Here is an 18,214-nt window from a genome sequence, read left to right on the forward strand (position 1 = left end):
TGGAAAGGTCCCATACAGTTTTTTAGAGTAACACGTACTCCCACTCAGATGTCTTTTTCAGAGAAGACCTTGCATAGTTCAGGAAGACAATGCTTTGATTGAATCCAAGGACCTTCTTGGTGTGAGTCGACAGTGTTTTTAAAAATTCAACCAAAATGTGTGGACCATAAATACACTAACATGTCTGCATTAATTTGCACATTACCACACTGAGAGCCCCACAAAATAGGGATCATGTTTCCTTAAAAGTCATTTTCTGCCATTACTTACATTATGCTTACTAATTATTTTTACATTCAATTTGCAGCATGTGTGAATGTAAATGTCCTTGGCTTTGAAATACTCGTTTACTTATGTTTTTAAAATTGCAGATATGACTTGCTGCAGTTTTAAACACAAGGAAATCTAGTTTAATTCTTAAAGTTTCCCTAATGAAATGTTATTATTATTATTATTATTATTATTATTATTATTATTATTATTATTATTATTATCATTATTATTATTATTATTTGTGGACATGCTGTTTATTTAAGTTGACTGAAAAACAACTCTACATATCACATGTGTCTGTCTAACCAGGAAATGTTTGGCTCTTCCCCTCAGCCATATTCCAAACTTCATTACCCATAATCCCGTGCAACAAAAGCCGCCCAAGCTGACGACGTGGCCAAGGTACGGACCGGGGCGATTCAAACGAGGCAGACCGGCTTTGTTTGTTGCTAGCTCATTGAGGTGGAATTCATATGCTTGCTGAAGTCTGTGTGAAACTTTTAATTCATCACTGAGTGTAACGATGTCCGGGAAAATCAAGAGCCGAAGTGCCGCAAACTCAGACTCGATAACCGGCGGTGTGTCCTGCGATGAGCGCATCTTGCGGGATTGTCATCAACTGTACACGGATCCTGACAGCGGTGAGTTGGCTGACGTACAACTCGTGGAACTGACAGCATCTCACCTGACGCCTGCACCTTTCACCTGTTTGGTATTAAAGTTGATAAAACAAACCCTTTGCTGCCCGGGGGGGGGGGTAGCAGCTAGCTAACTTTGTACATAACGTTAGCCTTCTCCAAAAGCACGGGGAGCTAACCGTTAGCTGAGTTAGCTAGTGAGGATTTTATGATATTTGCTGACGATGCGACTGTCAACGTTAATGCTGGTTAAATCAGTCACCCACTGATGTGGCACTTTGTTTGTTAGTAATAAGTCAGCTGCATAGCTGTGATGTAACTTCTAATATAAGTTTACTTCTGGATCTGGTACCTCCAGTATTGGCAGCACAGGGTTATCCCATATATTGAGAAAGTGCAACATTTTAGCTTAAAAACAGATCTGCCAGTTGACTCGCACATCTCGCTGATATATCTCACAGATAATGACAGACACTATGCCAAGTGAAAAAACGGGAATGGTGAGAGAAAGAAGACTGTCACTTAGCGAAATGGCTTCCTTTAAGTAGTTGAGAACTTTGATATTGTCCTTTACATGCCAAATGTCACTTAACATTTAGATCTGCTCATCCCAACACAGCACCATGATTTTTCTCCTTTCCCACAGAAGCTAATGAACCATCTGTATCCTACTGTTTGTTATATTCAGGGTTGATCCCAGTGGCCGAATCTGTTGGTGTGAAGTTGCTGCCGCCCAGAAAAAAGATCACTGTGCTGCTGATGGGGAACCACTCTGCTGGGAAAAGCTCCTTCATCAACTGGTAAATATATGTTATGGATAAATATTTGCACAAGTGCAAGTAGGTAGGTGGCAGATTATTAACCACTTATCCAACTGACAGAGTAATGGAAATCTGGTGTCTGGGATGAGGATACTTCTGTGTTAAATCTATGCCGTAGGTACGTGGTAACTGCAAACTCCCTCCGAAACCCTACACCGTCAGGACTCATAGATGTTAGCAAATTCCTGGAAGGAGATTGTCCCAACTATTAAAATAGAGATTAGGGAATGTGAAAAGAAATGGAGGAATTTGAGGGGCAAATATGTTTAAAACTGAAAATTGGAAGTAGGGACTCAGGAGGGACAAAGTCTCAGGTCTTTCCGTTGTGGCACCCACTGCATATAAAACACTGGGACATAACCGCATAACCAAATATAAAGCATTGCAATCATTGCCAGCATTTATGCAAAAGCATGAATGCTGGAAATGACAGCAATGGCTTGCAGAAGTTTAAACCAGCTGTTAGAGGGAACTTGGTGTGAGCGATCACCTTCATCCTATTTCTTTCCTGATGGGGATGTTGTGCTTCATGTGCCCATGTACAGGGAATCGGTGCACACTGAATGGTTTGATTAGTACAAAAATGAAGTGAATAATATGCTATCGCCTTCACAGTCAGCAGACCCAGTTAAACACCTGAATCAGTGTGTAAGTCCCTGATCTCCTCTGTAATCAGGAAAACACCAAAAGGAAATATCTATTGGAAGTGTGATTGAGCTCCTTTAGCAGAGCTGCAGAGATTTGTAAACTCAGTGCCAAGGAACAGGCACTGGAGGCCCACATCAGACTAAAACCTGACCAAGGTGCCTTTTGGCTTTCCTTTAATTTATTGCCCAGTTGCACAGCAGTCAGACTGAATAAAGCGCATGTGTATATCCTCTGAAATTACCAGTATTTAAAGAGTTACGATTACTTCTAAATGTTCTCTGATCTTTATTTGACTCGTGTCTGAATCTGAGTTGACTAAATTAGCCTGTCCATCTTTATCAGTGTCTTTAGCCCCTTATTCATGGTTTTTATACACTATTCAGATAAGCAATAATCAAGATATTTCTGTTTTTATTGTTCAGGTACGTGGAAGAGCACATCCAGCGCACTGGAGTAGCTATTGAGACCCAAGGCTTCAGCTTTGTTACAAGTGGACGCAAGAGAGAGTCTCTCACAGTAAGTGCTGCGGTCCATTTTCTGTTTTTAAACGGGGCTATGGGTGTTTTCAAAAGGCACGTCTCATTCCCACCGTGAGCCATTTCATCTTTAAAATGTCAGCCGTCTGCTCCTCGTAACAGTGATTTATTACTGTGGACCGAAATGAGTCCCTCTTTGGTGGTTTCAGTGTTCTTGGAGTACCTGATATGCTTTTTACAAACTATCTGTGACAGATCTACTTCTGCTTTATTCATTTATTTTTTTAGGGAAATGCCACCCTTCATCTGTATCCACACTTCAAACCTCTGCAGGAGTTTAAAGGTGAGAGATTTAATATTGCCCAGAGATTTGCTATGGACAGTGTTTTGGCAGTTTGCCGTTTGTATGTAGCAACAAATTACAGTGATTAAAGCGCCCAGTTGAATAAATGGGAAGAAAAAGCTTTTTAGAGTAGCTGTGTGGCCTTGTTCTTATTGTGCTTTTTTCTTTTTTTAATGCTAGGCACTCACTGTAACTGTGTTTTTGAATTCTTTCCCAGGTGTCTCAGAGTACTTGAGCACAGAGATCTGCACATCTCGACAGAAACGGTTCAGCTTGGTGACGTTTGTTGATTCGCCGGGCTTGGTGGACGGCGATATGAAGTATCCATTTGACGTGGACGAGGTCATCCTGTGGCTGGGTGGGTTTCTGCTGTTCCACCTTGGCCGCTGTCTTGTGGTAGTTTTAAGCAATCTTCCTTTGGTAATGCAGAAGGACAGCGGTAGCTATGTGAAACCAGAGATACCTGAAACAAACAAAACTAAAACCAGATTCAATTTGGAGTCATTTAGATGTTTGTGGGCCTCTCCATCACAGTGAATGACCAGTCAAGTGTTTATCTCTTTATTAGTACTTTTAATTTGCCATAGTGAGCTGAAGCTCTACGTAGGGTTAACTTTGTGAGCCAGCTTTGTTGCTTCGACACATCTTTAAGCGGTTTAAGTTCTTAGTTTAACTAAATAACAGGGAAGTGGAAAGAAATTCCACACTTGCTCGGATTACGACCCAGTTTATAATGCGATGAGAATAAACTCACAGGGTTTCCTCGGTAGTAAATAATGCTCCTTTTCACTGTCGCTCTCAGGTGATCTTTGTGACCTAATTCTGGTCTTCTTTGACCCCATGGGTCAGGCTCTGTGCAAGCGCACCCTCAACATTGTGGAGAGCCTGAATGAAAAGCACGGAGACCGGCTGCGGTTTTACCTGAGCAAGGCTGACGAGGCCGGAGGAGAGTCGGACAGACAGGTACACATACCAGCAGCAGCTACTGTAGGAGAGTCAACGCTCTGAACAAACAAAGTTACATCATTCTCTTTGTATTAGATAATTCCTGCCCACACTCTGCAGTGTAGTTTCTAAGTATGCTGCCCCGGTGTGTTTTGCCAGTCTAGCAAATTAAAAAAATACCTGCACTGGGTATAGAATAATTTTTGAGCGATGCTTTCGCTCATTAATCTTGCATTGAAGCACACAATTTTATTACTTTCAGGTTATTCTCTTTGTCACAAAGGTGGCTCTTTTAACTGTTTAGGTCAGCATGGTAATAGTGCCACATTTTCTTTTTCCAAGGGAATGCTGTGAGTGCGACACAGATTCTCTGCCAAAGGGAATTGTTGCTGTACGCAGCCTGTTCAGCTGTATCTTAATAAGTTTGTTAATATCCATCAATACATCCATCCAGCTTATATACATTACATAGAAAAGGAAATTGATAAATCTTTTTGTGGTTGATCCTCATCTGCTGCAAAGTCTGTTTTACACTGATGAAATTGTAGCTAATTAGAGCACTTGATGAGTATATTTGTAGAATATTCATCAAAAATAAAAAGGAATCAGTCTAAATAATTTCACTTTGATCTGTCCATAAACGAAAGGGATTTCCTAACTTATTCTGCAGTAAGAGAATACTTGTTTAAACACGACATCGTGCAATACAGTAGTCACGAGTAAGTGAGTGGCGCATTTCAAACTTTGTTTACATGACTAAATAACAGAAAAACACTACATACAGTTGATAATCTCCCTATCAGTAGCAGAAAAATGCCATCTTTGTTCCATCTCCTCCTGACTCCTGTGTCTTTTGTTACTGCTCTCTCAGAGGGTGATGATGCAGATTGTCCAGGAGCTCTGCAAGCGGCCGGGACTGAACAAGTGTGGGTTTGACATGCCCACCATCTACATTCCTAATCCAAATAAGGTAAAAGTGATTCTTTCATCTCATCTTTCTGCCGTCCTTACTCTTTCTGCACACACAAAAGTCACCAGTTGGTATAGACTACTGTTTAGAAAAAAAAAAAATCTTCTGTTTGCCTTCCTGCTGTCAGCCAAGCCGCTGCGTCAACCAGATCGAGGAGGTTTGTCGCACCATCGAGAAAACTATCAACCAGACGGTCCAAAACACACTCAACTCCCTGGAGAGGGACTGCGAGCTCATTGTTGAGGCTGTCACAGACAAGCTCATTAATGACAGGTAACACAGTGACACTCACTTTGTAATTCACACTGCACTGACAGCCTCCTCTGAAAGGCTACTTTCAGCTGCTCCCTTTATTCACAAGGTATTGCCAGAGCAGGAGGTTCCTGACACAGTGTTTTTCTTGCACACGTTCCCTTTTGGCCAATAATTTTAACATTGATTTAAGAGTTTGTGCGTTCACGACCACTTTTAATAGCCATACATTGAGCAGGAAGTAAAGTGTAACTATAAAGATTAATGGGAATCCTTCAGTAGGAGTGTTCAGAGGAACGTGTGAGTCATATTTTTGTTTGGAATTGTCTTTGGAGAATAACCCGACCATCTGTTCACGCAGGCAGACCACTGTTGAGAACCGACACGCACGCTGCAAGAGCTGCTTCCTGACTCTGCTGGGCTTCAGCGTCCCTCTGGCTCTGATGGCGTTTCTGTTGCTGGGCGCTCTGTCCCAGGACCTGCTGGATGCGGCTCTGGGCCAAGAGGGTACAGAGGCACTCTCCCTCTACCTGGTCAGTGGCCAAGCACGCTCGTCACTCGTAGCTGTTGAAACTGTTGCATATGGTCTTCACATAAGGCTGCTCTTGTGTCCTGCAGATGCCCGCGGTGAAAATATTTCAGTCCCTGTCTGTGGAGCAGCAGCTTTATGGCTGCGCTGGGCTGGTGCTTCTGTCCTTCCTCCTGCTCATCATTGCACGCTTCACCTTCAGGTAGGAAGTTTCGCAGTGTCATCACAGCCTTTTAGACTTCATTTTCATCCATCAGCACCTGAGGCACTTGCATGTCCTCATGTTATTTGTTCCCAGCTCTTCCAGCGTCAGCATGCCATGTGTGTTCACTGCGAATCTCATCACACTCCTCCCTTTAATTCTTTGCAGAACTCAACCCACTCTATCGACCAAACAGAAAAGGCAGCTACAGGAGAAGCTGGAGTACGTGCAGGAGGTGGTCAAGACCAAAAAGGTAGTGTGTATGTGTGGGGTTAAGGATGCACTGATCAGATATCAGTTTGCTGACTGCTCCAACCCCACTAAGCCTAAGCCAAGATATCTGTACGGGTGCCAGAACTGAAAAAAAGTTGGATCTTTGCATCCCTGTATGAGTGTGACTGCTTCTGCTGGCATGAAGTGGATTATTTTGGGATTTTAATGGTTGATTCTCTTCCTGTAGAAAAAGCTGTATGAAGACTACCTACGCCAGAGTGTCAGCGATCACGACATGGGCTTGTAGGGACGCATGCACGCAGATATCCTCACTGTCACGAAGGACTAGACGATCACTTTTCCGAGATTCCACACCAGCCTCCGTGCTCTGCAGAACACTTGGTGGTGAACCATCCAAGTTGTGGTGCTGTGAACTGTGAAGCCACTTTACCCATTAGATGATGTTACCTCTGTTATATTAAAAAAAGCGGTTAAACCACACACTACCTGCAGATGAAATGAGCTTTTGTTACTGATCACTTCTTCGTAAACATTTTATACACATGTATCAGTGCCTCTTCTCTGAAATGATTTCAGGCTTATACCACTTAAGATATTTAAACATTTCCAAACTATTTATAATATTTCTGTATGAGACCTAAAGCACTGCTTTGTGTGAGTCACTTTCTATGAGACACTGTTTCTGAGGACCTTTACCAGCGTTTTTTACAGTGCTTTTGACTCGTTAATTAATGAATCCATTTCCCATCATGAATGTCTGCAGATTGTGTAGGTTGGCTCATGTAGAATATCCAGTTGTCTGCACGCATCTTGCTGCTGCAGTAAGAAGTGTTACCTGTGACCAATCAAACCTTTTGTATTTTCTTTCTACATTGTGAACATGTTTTAAACTTGAATAAATAAAAATACAGTAATGGATTATACTTTTTTTTTTCTTTACTTTTCTTCTTAAGCGTAAGGTTTAAGCATTTTATGTAATATTGTGACATGTCAGTGTTTTAAAGCTTTTTAAAAATGCACTTGAGTGTTTCCCTGTGCGTTTGAAGTTTGTCCCAGTTTCTATTGGATGGAAGTCAGGATATGATGTCGTGCCTCTGTTTTGAATGTTTTGTTTTTGTAAAAACCTGTGTGTCAGCATGTGAACAACAGTGCCAGTTATAAAACATCATCACAACAAAACAACATCAGGTTTCCAGATGAATACACCATAGACGTAGACTTGTGTGGTATCAGGATTTTAAGTGGTTTCCAGTTTGTTTTTCTAGTTTAAAAAAAAAAAATTTAATAAAAGAGCAAAAACAGGAAACTGCCACGGGATATTTCCTGTTCAGTTATGCTTTTGCTACCCAAAGGAAACAGGTGCTAGGAGACCAGAGTGCAAAGTTTTACTCAGAAAATGTAATTTCCTCTTTTTAAAAGGTTAACCATTGGTTTGACCTGTGAATGCCACTTTGTCAGTGTAAAATAGTTCCTTGCAAACTTATGAATGCCTCATAATCTAACAGTGAATATGTTTCTGTTGCTTACGGTTGTTCCCTTTAGGCCTGCCTCCTTCTCATCCTATCCCTGGTATCTTCCTCCTCAGTTACACCAACCCCCTGCATGTCCTCCTTCACCAGATCCACGAATCTCTGTGACCTTCCTTTTCTACTGCCTGGCAGCTCCATGTTCAACATCTTTTGTGCAATTTATCCTCTATCTCTCCTCTGCACATGTCCAAAACATCTCAGCCTTGCCTCTCTAACTTTGTCTGCAAACTGCTCAGCCTCAGCTGTCCCTCTGATGTGCTCATTTCTGATCTCGCCTGTTCTGATCCCTCCCACTGAAAATCAGAACATCTTCAGCTCTGCCTCCTGTCTTCATTAACGTCAGTGTCTCCAAACCACACATCGCAGCAGGTCTTGTAAATGTTCCCTTTTACTATTGCTTCTTTCCTTCTGTCAAAAATCACCCCGACACATCTCCACCCACTCCACCCTGCCTGCACTTCTTCACTTCTCTTCTGTACTGTCAGCTGCTTTGGATGGTTGACCCCATGTATTTAAAATCATCCACCATCACTACAGTATCTCTGCTCCTCGCAGCTTCACTGTTACACCACATTAAAAAACTATTTGCTCTCTTTCTGATTTTTTTCTTCATATGTGTCACATTTAAAGGTTTCAGATCAATACAATTAGATCAATCAGAAAAAAAAAAGCTGAGAAAGAAAGTCATTGACATCCGTCAGTCTGGAAAGACCCAAAGACTTCTGGGAAAATATTCTGTGGACTAACGAGTTGAAAGTTGAACTTTTCTGGAAGGTTTGAGTCCTGATGGATTTGTGTAAAACTGACTGAGCATTTCATTGAAGCTGAAGTGTACTTGGTTATGGAGCAGGACTACAGTGTATTTACCAATACAGGTGTAAAGCAAAGGTATTAGATTTTTTCATTTGAGTCTTTTCTGTAAGCACGCCTAGTTTTTGGTTTGACTTTGGTTAACTAACATTACCAGTATTCCTCCAGCAGAGGGTATACTTATTTTGTATAAACACTGATTCATGTTTACAGTCACACTTACTTTGTATTCTTTCCTATTTCTACATAAAAATGAATCAGACACTCCCCCAGTGGCTTTTGCAGTTAAAAAATAAATTTTTGTGAGATTAAAAGGAGCATTTAATCACCTCCAAATAAAGTTGTCTAAGTCAGTTTTTTAAGACTATAAAGAGATAAAAATCTTAATTAATATAATAAGTAATGTGTGTTTGATGATATTCTTGTATATGGGCTGAAATTTGGATCAAGCTATGGTCCACTGACCTCCAGGGTCATAAGCCCGGACATATCAGGATGTACAGTAAAATCTCCAGGGAGGAAGCAGCAGTAATAAAACTCAAACCTGAGCACCACGACATCTTGATATTAATGCGCATTTAAAAAAACAGCCGAACTAACAGACTAAACACTGGAGGCAAACAGGGACAGGCATCTGTGCACAGGAAGGAGGTTGACGTGTTTTCCGCAGGCTTAGACCGGGGAAAGTTGTTTCCTGAAGTTGACGCTGTGCTTATCATTTCCACACTCAAGTCCTGCTGCTTGCACAAAAATGACCAAGACCGGTTTATCACTGTTTTGATTAGCTTTTCTTTTTCCCCCCTCCCCTGACATCCCTTCCTCTTCTGATGATGGAGCTGCCAGACGAGAAGATGAGCTCCAAGAATGAAGACACAGGTAATTAAAAAACAAAGCAAAACTTTAATCTGCTTCACAGCTAGCTACTATCACCACATTCACCATCAGGGTAAGCTACGTGGCGACACTGGCCGCTTTACCGCTTTAAACGTAGTTAAGTATTCATTTTAACTTGTTGCTTGTCTTCAGCCTGCTGGCGTTGAAGGGGCGCTGGGGAACGTAGCCGGGAGACGGCCTGTTAGCATTACTGCCCATAGAAATGAACGGACGATGCTAGCCGCTGGCTAGCTCTGTATTAACGTTTACTTTTTGCCTCGAAAAAAGAGGGAAAGTGGGTTTTAATGTTGTTTAGTTGCCACTTCACTCATACACGTTGGTCTTATTGTAGCATTATAGCTAAAACCACTAGGTAATTTATGACAAATGGTAAATATAAATATGATTATAACCCTGAAAATGTAACTGAAAGTAAAAGAAGCCTTCATTAGCTGGCATATTGTTAAAATACTCGTATTATCCAGTGCACACGATGTCACTGAAATATTAATACTTACATTAAAGCATGAGTTTACCTTTCGGGTGATTTAATAAGTAGTAGGAGGCAGCAGTGCACAGGCTGTTTTGCATTACAAAGTCACATAGATGTAGTGATGAACAATGTGCGTGCCCTTGGAAAGCAGTGAATAAGCATTGTGCGGAATGAAGTTCACATTAATGTACACCCATCTCCTGGTGTCCTTGAGTGCAGCATTTGAGTAAGTTTACAAATCACCTTTTAGGTGTAGGGTAAGCAGTAAAAGTTAGTGCAACAAGTGCTTGCTGTAAATTTCTCAAGCAACACAGGTGTCTTACAAATAACTGTAACCTGTATGAGATTGTCTAAAAGTAGCAAAGTATAAAGTTTCACTCGTCCCTTTTCCAGTGATGCTGTAAGTTATTGCAAATTTCGGTATCGATCCCAATACCAAGTAAGTGTAGGGCCAGGAGTGATACTTTTAATTTATAAAGGAAGCTAGTGTAGAGGGGAGGAATGTGTTGAGGTATATTTTTTCATCCCTCCCTCCTTTCAAATAAAAAATATACTGTAAACTGAAGCTGTTTTAGAGATTGTAGAGAAATACTGCTTTGCTCTATTTTTTTTTTTTAAGTTATAAAATAAATACTTTGGGGGTTTGAGTTCCTGTGTGGGCAAGTGAGCAAGTTGAAGAAGGTAGTTTATTACATATAAAAGAATAAATGGTTAGACTGGAAGTGAAACTAATCAGTGATGTGGTCCAAGCCAGCCCCTTGGTCAAATCAGATATTTTGTTGTTGATTTTATGCAAAAAGACTGCAGCAAGACACTTTAAACCTGTGTCTTCCTTCAGATGTTAATGCAAGTATTTCATGAACTTAGTTTTAAAAAATAAATATACTGGTGTTTAGTACTGGAGTTTAGGTCTTTTACTGAGTACAACCACTTTGATTTCAGGTTACAGAAGGAGCTAAGTGCTGTAATTTGCAGACAATTTCAAGTTCTGAGATATTTTTAGGCTCAAACTATAGATTTCCAATAATGTGTAAGTCAGATATCTCTGCTGACCACTTACTGTGGCCAGTCGGTTTTCACTTTCAGTTCCCTGATGGACTGAATGATTTGAATTCCAAATCTGTGCAGTGTTTCCTGTGTATTTCCGCCCTATGCTGAACAGTTGTCAAAATACTCTTTTCGTCAAATGCTCGTGCTTTGTTTGTTTCTCCATTTGGCCAAAGAGATAAGTTTTGACCCAATAGATCCGCAGCAGCTGTGTCCAAATGACTGCAGCTTATCGAGATTTTTTGCATACTTCGGACATTGGCTTTTGTGACAGAGTCATAGATAAGGTTTCCTTTCCTCTTCCAGACCATGTTTTTCAGCTCTGTGTAGCAACAGTATAGCATAACCCACCCCTGTGTCAGCGAAACCTTCCTGGAGGTCATTATAGTCACGTCAAAGCTTTTCCTAATTAATAATAGTTGTTTGTATGAGATAGATCATCATTTACAGTTTTTTTTTTAAATTTACAACGGCCCAAAAAAATGTTTTGTTTTCTTTTAGGACTAGATTCCAGAAAAACCAGAGAAACAAACATAATTGAATAAATTCATAATTAAATTACCTCACTTTTATTAAAAAAAAAAAGCAATCCTATTTGAGCTTTTGACCTAAATCAATTGAGCATGCATCAAGACATTTATTTTAAATGAATAGTCCATCAGCTGTTTCCTAACAAGGTTATTGTAGTTAATAAAGCTGAACAGAAAAATCAAACTAGGAAGGGGAAAAAAGCATTTTAGTCACTATATATATCAAAATGTGGTCAAATTTGTCTACACAAGCAAACTTGAAGGGTTTGGTACAGGGATGTTTATATTGTATGACTGTTTTGTATGTGTTTCCTCATGCACCTAGTAGCCCATGTTTGTTGAGTGTTAACACAAAGGTTAGAGCACACTTTATCAGTTCCTAATGACGGTACTTGGCTTATTTTAATCTGTGGTGACTCAGCTGAAGGTTATTGAGCTTATGACTATCTGATATTATGTTAAAAAGCTGGTGTCTAAACTTTTACACTGCTTATTTTTTCAGGATAATAAAAAAATGACAGTTAAGTTTATTATTTGCTAGCTGAAAGAGAAACATTCATGTCATTATTTTTTTTAACCTCAGGTTTTGATTCAGAAAAATCAACATTTCTAACTTATCTCAAATCTTTGCGTAAAAGTGTATCTCCAAATTTATTAGACCATTTCTGGTAACAATAAGAAAACACAAATATTTTTAAAAATCTGTTATTATACCCAGATTTGAGCCAACAAGCCTAACATCCAACGGCTAAAACAGATTTTCTTCTGTTCAGAAAAGCAAGTAATTAACTGTAGTTTGACATGTTAATCAAAAAATAATTGTGTGCTTTCCTATTTTTTGTGAAACGGTAAGCTTGCAAGTATGATTGATAACAACAATAATTATACTTTAACTTAAAAACTCAAACATATAATCCATTTCATTGGACTAACCATTACAGAAACATAAACTGTTCATTTAGGGCAGCTGTTGCACAGACCTTTTATTGGCTGGTGGTCTAATAAATTTGTTTAGCTCTAACTTATCCTTATCCTTTGTCCTGTCATTTTCAGAGACGAGCCTGCAGGCCCAGCTAGCAGACTGCAGAGCACAGGTCGAACACTGGCAGGGCGTGGCGACGATCTGTGAGCTGAGCAAACAGGAGGAACTGGCTGAGCTGCAAAAACAATGTGATCAAGAGATCCAGTCACTGCAGGAGGCTCTCAGAGGTCGGTGATTGTTGTGCGTTGGCCTGGCCTGGATTTTTTTGTGTGCACGTGGCAAAATATTGCATAACCACAAAAGCCCTGTTTTTTTCTTCATCTTCTTTTTTTAATCAAATCTCCAAAAAACTAAAACTGGACATCAGGGGTGTCCCATATACATTTTTGCACCAGTTTAAATGTAGTTTCTGGCAGTAATATTTATTCAGTAATTTGCTCCAAGGAAGAGCCAATGGCTTTAAGAAATATTGGACAAAAGTAGCGCAAGTGGATGTATTTTTTGAGTGTGATAATCATGTTAATGTCCCGATAGATGAAAGCTGAAAGTCAACAGCTGAACTCACAGATTATCATTATGTGTTGTCGCTTGTGTTTTCAGAGACAGCAGCTCAGTACGAGGCCAGGATAGCTGTTCTGCAGTCTCAACCAGTAGAGTGGAAGAGATCCAGTGGACCCCACATGGTCAGTGTGTGCCCGTGTTGCTTTTCCTCCAGGTGTTTTGGGCTCCCTTCATGTGATTTTTCTACTTGTTAGATCAGTGGAAGGAAGGGAAGGGTGGATGCCGAACACGCGTCAGTCATCAACAGCCTGACTGAGGACGAATCGGCGCCATCGACGCACAGCCATCCACCAGAGCTGGAGGCGGTGCCGGAGGGAGAAGGTGCTGCACTTACAACAGAAGGATATTTTTCACTAAGGAACTGTGACTCAGCCTCGTTGTCCTCTTTCTCCTTGGACACACCATCGCTGCCCAGAAAACACCACGCTCAGGACGACACTGACTCATTGGTCTCCACGGGTACTTTGGTGCCTGAAGCCATTTACCTGCCACCGGCTGGGCACCGGCTGGTCACACACAGTGACTGGGACGCGCTCAATGCTCAGGTTTGGATTTAACCGGTTTGTTTTTTAATTATTCTGCATATTTGTTGCACTACTTCATCAAAAAGCCCCCTAAAACGCTGTGTAACAGCTCCAATGTGAGCAGTTTTAATGTCTAAGTAGCTTCCAGTCAGTTTCTGTGGTCTAATGAGTTTGCATTGTGGCTTTTTCGGTCAGTTGTCAGAGCTGCGAGGGGAAGTGAGTCGCCTGCAGGCGGAGAAGGAGGAGCTGGAGAGAGAACTGGATACCCAGAGCAACCACACGCACAAACAGGTACAGGAACAAGCTCTGACTGTGTGTGTCTGTATGTATGTGCATATCTATATGTGCATTAATAAGTGTATGTATATGTGTGATCTTAGGTATCAACCCTCCAGTCTCAGGTCCAGGCTTCAGAGTCTCTCCTCCAGGATTTGCAGAAATCTTTCAGCCAGTCACAGAATGCAGTCCAGAGCCGGCTGGTGAGTAACATGAGACACTCAGATAACTCCTGCAGATTAAACAAACAACATTTAGCGAGCTGTAGGTTTGCTGTTAGGTTGGTTTGTTCAACTTTTAACAGACCCAGGCGAGGGCTTTCCCTCTGTTTACAGTATTACACACTCAGCTACATATTTACTAAACAGAAATTAACTGTCAGTGTTTATTTCCACAAACAACTCAAGTGTACGATGACTCAATCATCCATCACACTCTAGACTCCAGTGCTTGTTTGTACTATTATCCATGAAGCGATGTGAATGTTATTAGGATGGCAGGACAAAGGGTTCCAACTTACATTTGTTTGTTTGCTTTCTTTTGGTCCAGGCGGAGTTGTCCCTTTCTCAGAGGAAGATGTGCAATGAGCTTTCCAGACTGAAAGGAGAAGAGGTTGAGGAGGATGTACCAGACATCGGCTCATCATTCTCAGCAGCACTACATGTACAGTGTTTGAGGTTTTATAGCTTAGTTCACCTTCAAGTGCTGCAGCAAGCAGCACTTGAAACTCTATGATGTTTTTATTTTTAAACGTGAAATTCAGCACAGACAGTGAAATATTTTTAGGACGTTTATGACATTTTACACATCGTCGGAGAGAGAGAACAGAAACCCTCGAGATGCTTGTCTGTTTGTTTAGAGTTCCTCTTTGTGAAGTAGTGGCTTTCCTTATTTAGAGTACTTGTGGCAGATCAGTGGAAATATTTCAGAACTCTCACATTCACTTCCGGCATTTTAAGATTGTAGAGAGGGTTTAATTTTCCAGCAGAATAATAACTGTGTTTGTTTAATGTGTATAATTAGCAGAGGTGGTGGTCAGGTTGTATTTGTGCTGTGGCAGCTTCTAGCCCGTATGCATCGAGACAGGTTTAATGTTTGCTTTTTGATGGGGTTAGTGTGACTTCATTTTTTAAAACTCTAACCTGCAGGGTGCACACTGTGAAGAGCGCCTTCGCATTGAGATAGTCAACCTGAGGGAGCAGCTGGACACACGGACAGAGGAGAACGGTCTGTGGATTATTTTATAACCTGTTGAATCTGCTGTGTTGCCTTTCTTGGACTTAACAAAGTTTTTTTTTTTTTTTTTTCCTTCTCCATCTGCTTCCTTCTACTTGAATCTGATGTCATCAGAAGTTTTAGAGGGTGAGTGACCAGCCTATAGCTTTAGATTAGATTAGTAGGTATTCTGATGGATGTATTTATATAATTTGTATTTGTTATATGTATTTTTTTTTAATGTGCAGTGCAGTTTTCCAGTCTGAAAACCGAGACAGAGAAGATCCACGCTCAGAGGGAGCAGTTGCAGGCTGAGCTGCTGGCGTGTCGCACTGAACTGGAAGCCCTCCGGGTGGCGCTCTCTCATGTGCAAAGCACCAACAAGACCCTCAGCAGCGAGAAAGTAATTGCAGCCTGCTTTTAGATCTATAAGCTTTGTTGTTCTTTTGGTGGTTTATTTTTATTTTCAGTATTCACCATTAGGAGCCTTTTTCTTTTATACACAGGTGAGAAATATTAAAGTCAAACACAGGGATTTCATGTGACTGTTATTTCTGTGTTTGTCAGGCAACTCTGAGCCAGCAGTGTCTGGAACTGCGGAGCCAGGTGATCAGCATGCGCTCTCAGGTCGACACCAGCCAGGCCGTGCAGCGAGACTTCGTTGAGCTCTCCCAGTCACTGCAGGTAAGAAACAACCATCAAGTGGTCAGCTTAACCTGCTGAGATCAGTTGGGGATGAGGAGGGGGGACAGGACGGGACAAAAAAAACACACTGTGGAAGGGAACCAGAGATGAATAATAACTAATGATTAAATGCAGTGATGTGTATAAACAGAGCGTGAAAAAGGCGAGTGAAGAAGAAACACTGTGCACAGTGCATCATGGGTAGCCCCCAGCAGCCTAGAAATTTTGCAGCAAAACTAAAAGACTGTTCAGGGTCACCTGATCCAGCTTTAACTGTATGTTTTGACAAAAAATAAAGTAGAGAGGATTTAAAATCAATTCTGGATTTAACAGGGAGCCAATGAAGAGAAGCCAGTATGGGCGAAGGTCTCTCTTTCTACTCGCTTTCAGTACTTTTGCTGCAGTGTTTTGGATCAGTTAAAGCCGTTTCAGGGTTTGTTTGTTTTTTAAAGGACATCCTGATAATAATGAATTACAGTAGTCCAGCCTTGAAGTAATAAATGCATAAACTAGTTTTTCAGCGTCACTCTGAGACAAGATGTTTCTAGTTTTAGAGATATTGTACAGATGCACGAAAGCAGTGTTACATTTTTGTTTAATAAGCACACTGAAGGACATCCTGGTCAAAAAGTGCTTCCTCACAGTGTTACTGGAGGCCGGTGAATTGGTATCTAGACTAAATATCTGGTTAGACACCATGTTTCTGTGGTGATCTGTCTTATCTAAGAATAAGCAGAAAACTGTTTACATCAGGATGCTGCACATCATCAATTAGCTGATTTTTATCTGCCTACCTTTCTCCCCTTTAAGGTGAAGCTGGAGTTAATTCGGCAGGCAGAGAGTCTGGAGCAAGTCAAGGAAATCCTGGAAGAGGGACATGGTGAAGATAGCTCCCCACCTGTGGATACTCCGTGAAATGCATTGGAGCCAAAGAGATGAAACATCCCAAGAGTGACCAAGAAAGCTAACCATGGCTACATGAAAAGATCCGGTGGAGTGACTGCTGGAACGATGCTGCTAGCACTCATGTTGTGACACTGGAATTACTCCTAAACGGAAACATTAGGTCTCGGGGAGGTTGGATTGGTGTCAATGAAGGAAAGTGGTGCTTAATGACCAAAGCAAAGTCTTCTCACACTCTCTCATGGTTTTTCTTTTTTCCTTACGTCTAGTAACACATTTATTCCTGTACAAAGACATTTGTAAATATTGTGTGTTTTGTATATCTGACACGACTCCAGCAAAACACTCAGGGGTCCAACACTATCAGTAATTAATATGCAAGTTATCAATATTTTTGCATCTCTGTGAATAAGGACCTTTCTTGGCAGTGGATCGGGTGCAATAATGAACTGACGCCACTAAATCTGCAGCATTTAGATGTGATTTTTAATACATATAACATTCCCGTCTTCACTAAAACCATATTAGCTTTTAGACTCAACATTCTGGGTTTTATGATTAGGAGAGTGTCAGTAAAGAAATATTAACGCGTAACTTTAACCTATTTTATTTGGTTTGACTGCACATTAGAAACTGATGACAGGTTGTCAGATGTTTAACATTTAGATTTATAATTAAATCATGTGATCGAGTTTCTTAACCCTTGGCTTCAGAGCAAGTTTACAGGAAACTGAACGATGCATATCAGCTTGTTACACAGTGTAATTGCACACCATGCAGTAGGTTCGGATTTAAAATGTGATTTAATGTATTTGGAAGTTGATGCTGCTCTTGAAATTGAAGCTAAACCTTCATCTCTACAGGAAAATCCCAGCTACTCCAACAAAGATCAGATAATACAGTGACTTGTTTTGTTGTGTTAATGACAGCACAGCCAGAGTCAGAGCCCAGTCTCTATCCTACACTTACACTTAATCAGATTACTATGTAAACCGTCTGTGTATTTTAAAACTGTCGAGTATTACCTGACAATGATTACGCTTCCTTGAACTGGATATTTGGTTATACAAACATCCTGGCTGCGCCGGAAGCCCAGGAATTCTGCCCTTTGCTCCTAAATGTTAAGTCAGCAGGGTTCCCAGATTGATACCACCCTGTTGTCTTTTAAACACTGACCACATTATTATTTCTGTTGTGCTGTATAACAACCTGTGCAAAAAATAAATGTCGCCACTGGAAAGCGAGGTATGTCCTAAAGCTACCAGAGTGCATGGCTGTCTGTTCCTCTTACATCGCAGGCCACATACACTTAGATCTCACTGCAAGTGTGCCGGACCAGTGTGAAGACGTTCAACTACACATTTATTCCCCCAGATATCTTAAGATTCTTTTCAATTCCATTTTATTTATATAGCACCGAGTCACCTCAAGGGCCTTTGTATTAAAATATATTAAG

At 40.9% G+C, this 18,214-nt stretch overlaps 2 protein-coding genes across 2 annotated transcripts; both read left to right on the plus strand.

The window, feature by feature from the left end:
* The first annotated feature begins 623 nt into the window (after window positions 1-623).
* On the plus strand, window positions 624-7,366 carry si:ch211-11k18.4. The gene is made up of 12 exons (XM_031732622.2): window positions 624-914; window positions 1,600-1,711; window positions 2,803-2,896; window positions 3,145-3,199; window positions 3,417-3,557; window positions 4,002-4,162; window positions 5,016-5,114; window positions 5,242-5,387; window positions 5,728-5,899; window positions 5,985-6,097; window positions 6,266-6,350; window positions 6,558-7,366. Exons 1-12 carry the CDS (start codon window positions 797-799, stop codon window positions 6,615-6,617), a joined length of 1,356 nt encoding a protein of 451 aa, XP_031588482.1. The 5' UTR covers window positions 624-796; the 3' UTR covers window positions 6,618-7,366.
* A 1,873-nt stretch (window positions 7,367-9,239) lies between these two features.
* rabep2 (rabaptin, RAB GTPase binding effector protein 2) lies at window positions 9,240-18,019 on the plus strand. The gene is made up of 12 exons (XM_031732621.2): window positions 9,240-9,546; window positions 12,667-12,822; window positions 13,196-13,278; window positions 13,351-13,701; window positions 13,876-13,971; window positions 14,061-14,159; window positions 14,506-14,619; window positions 15,105-15,183; window positions 15,307-15,318; window positions 15,420-15,574; window positions 15,739-15,855; window positions 16,666-18,019. Exons 1-12 carry the CDS (start codon window positions 9,498-9,500, stop codon window positions 16,768-16,770), a joined length of 1,416 nt encoding a protein of 471 aa, XP_031588481.1. The 5' UTR covers window positions 9,240-9,497; the 3' UTR covers window positions 16,771-18,019.
* The last annotated feature ends 195 nt before the right edge of the window (window positions 18,020-18,214 follow it).

The sequence above is a fragment of the Oreochromis aureus genome, linkage group 4 (genome assembly GCF_013358895.1).
Source record: "Oreochromis aureus strain Israel breed Guangdong linkage group 4, ZZ_aureus, whole genome shotgun sequence".
NCBI lineage: Eukaryota > Metazoa > Chordata > Actinopteri > Cichliformes > Cichlidae > Oreochromis > Oreochromis aureus.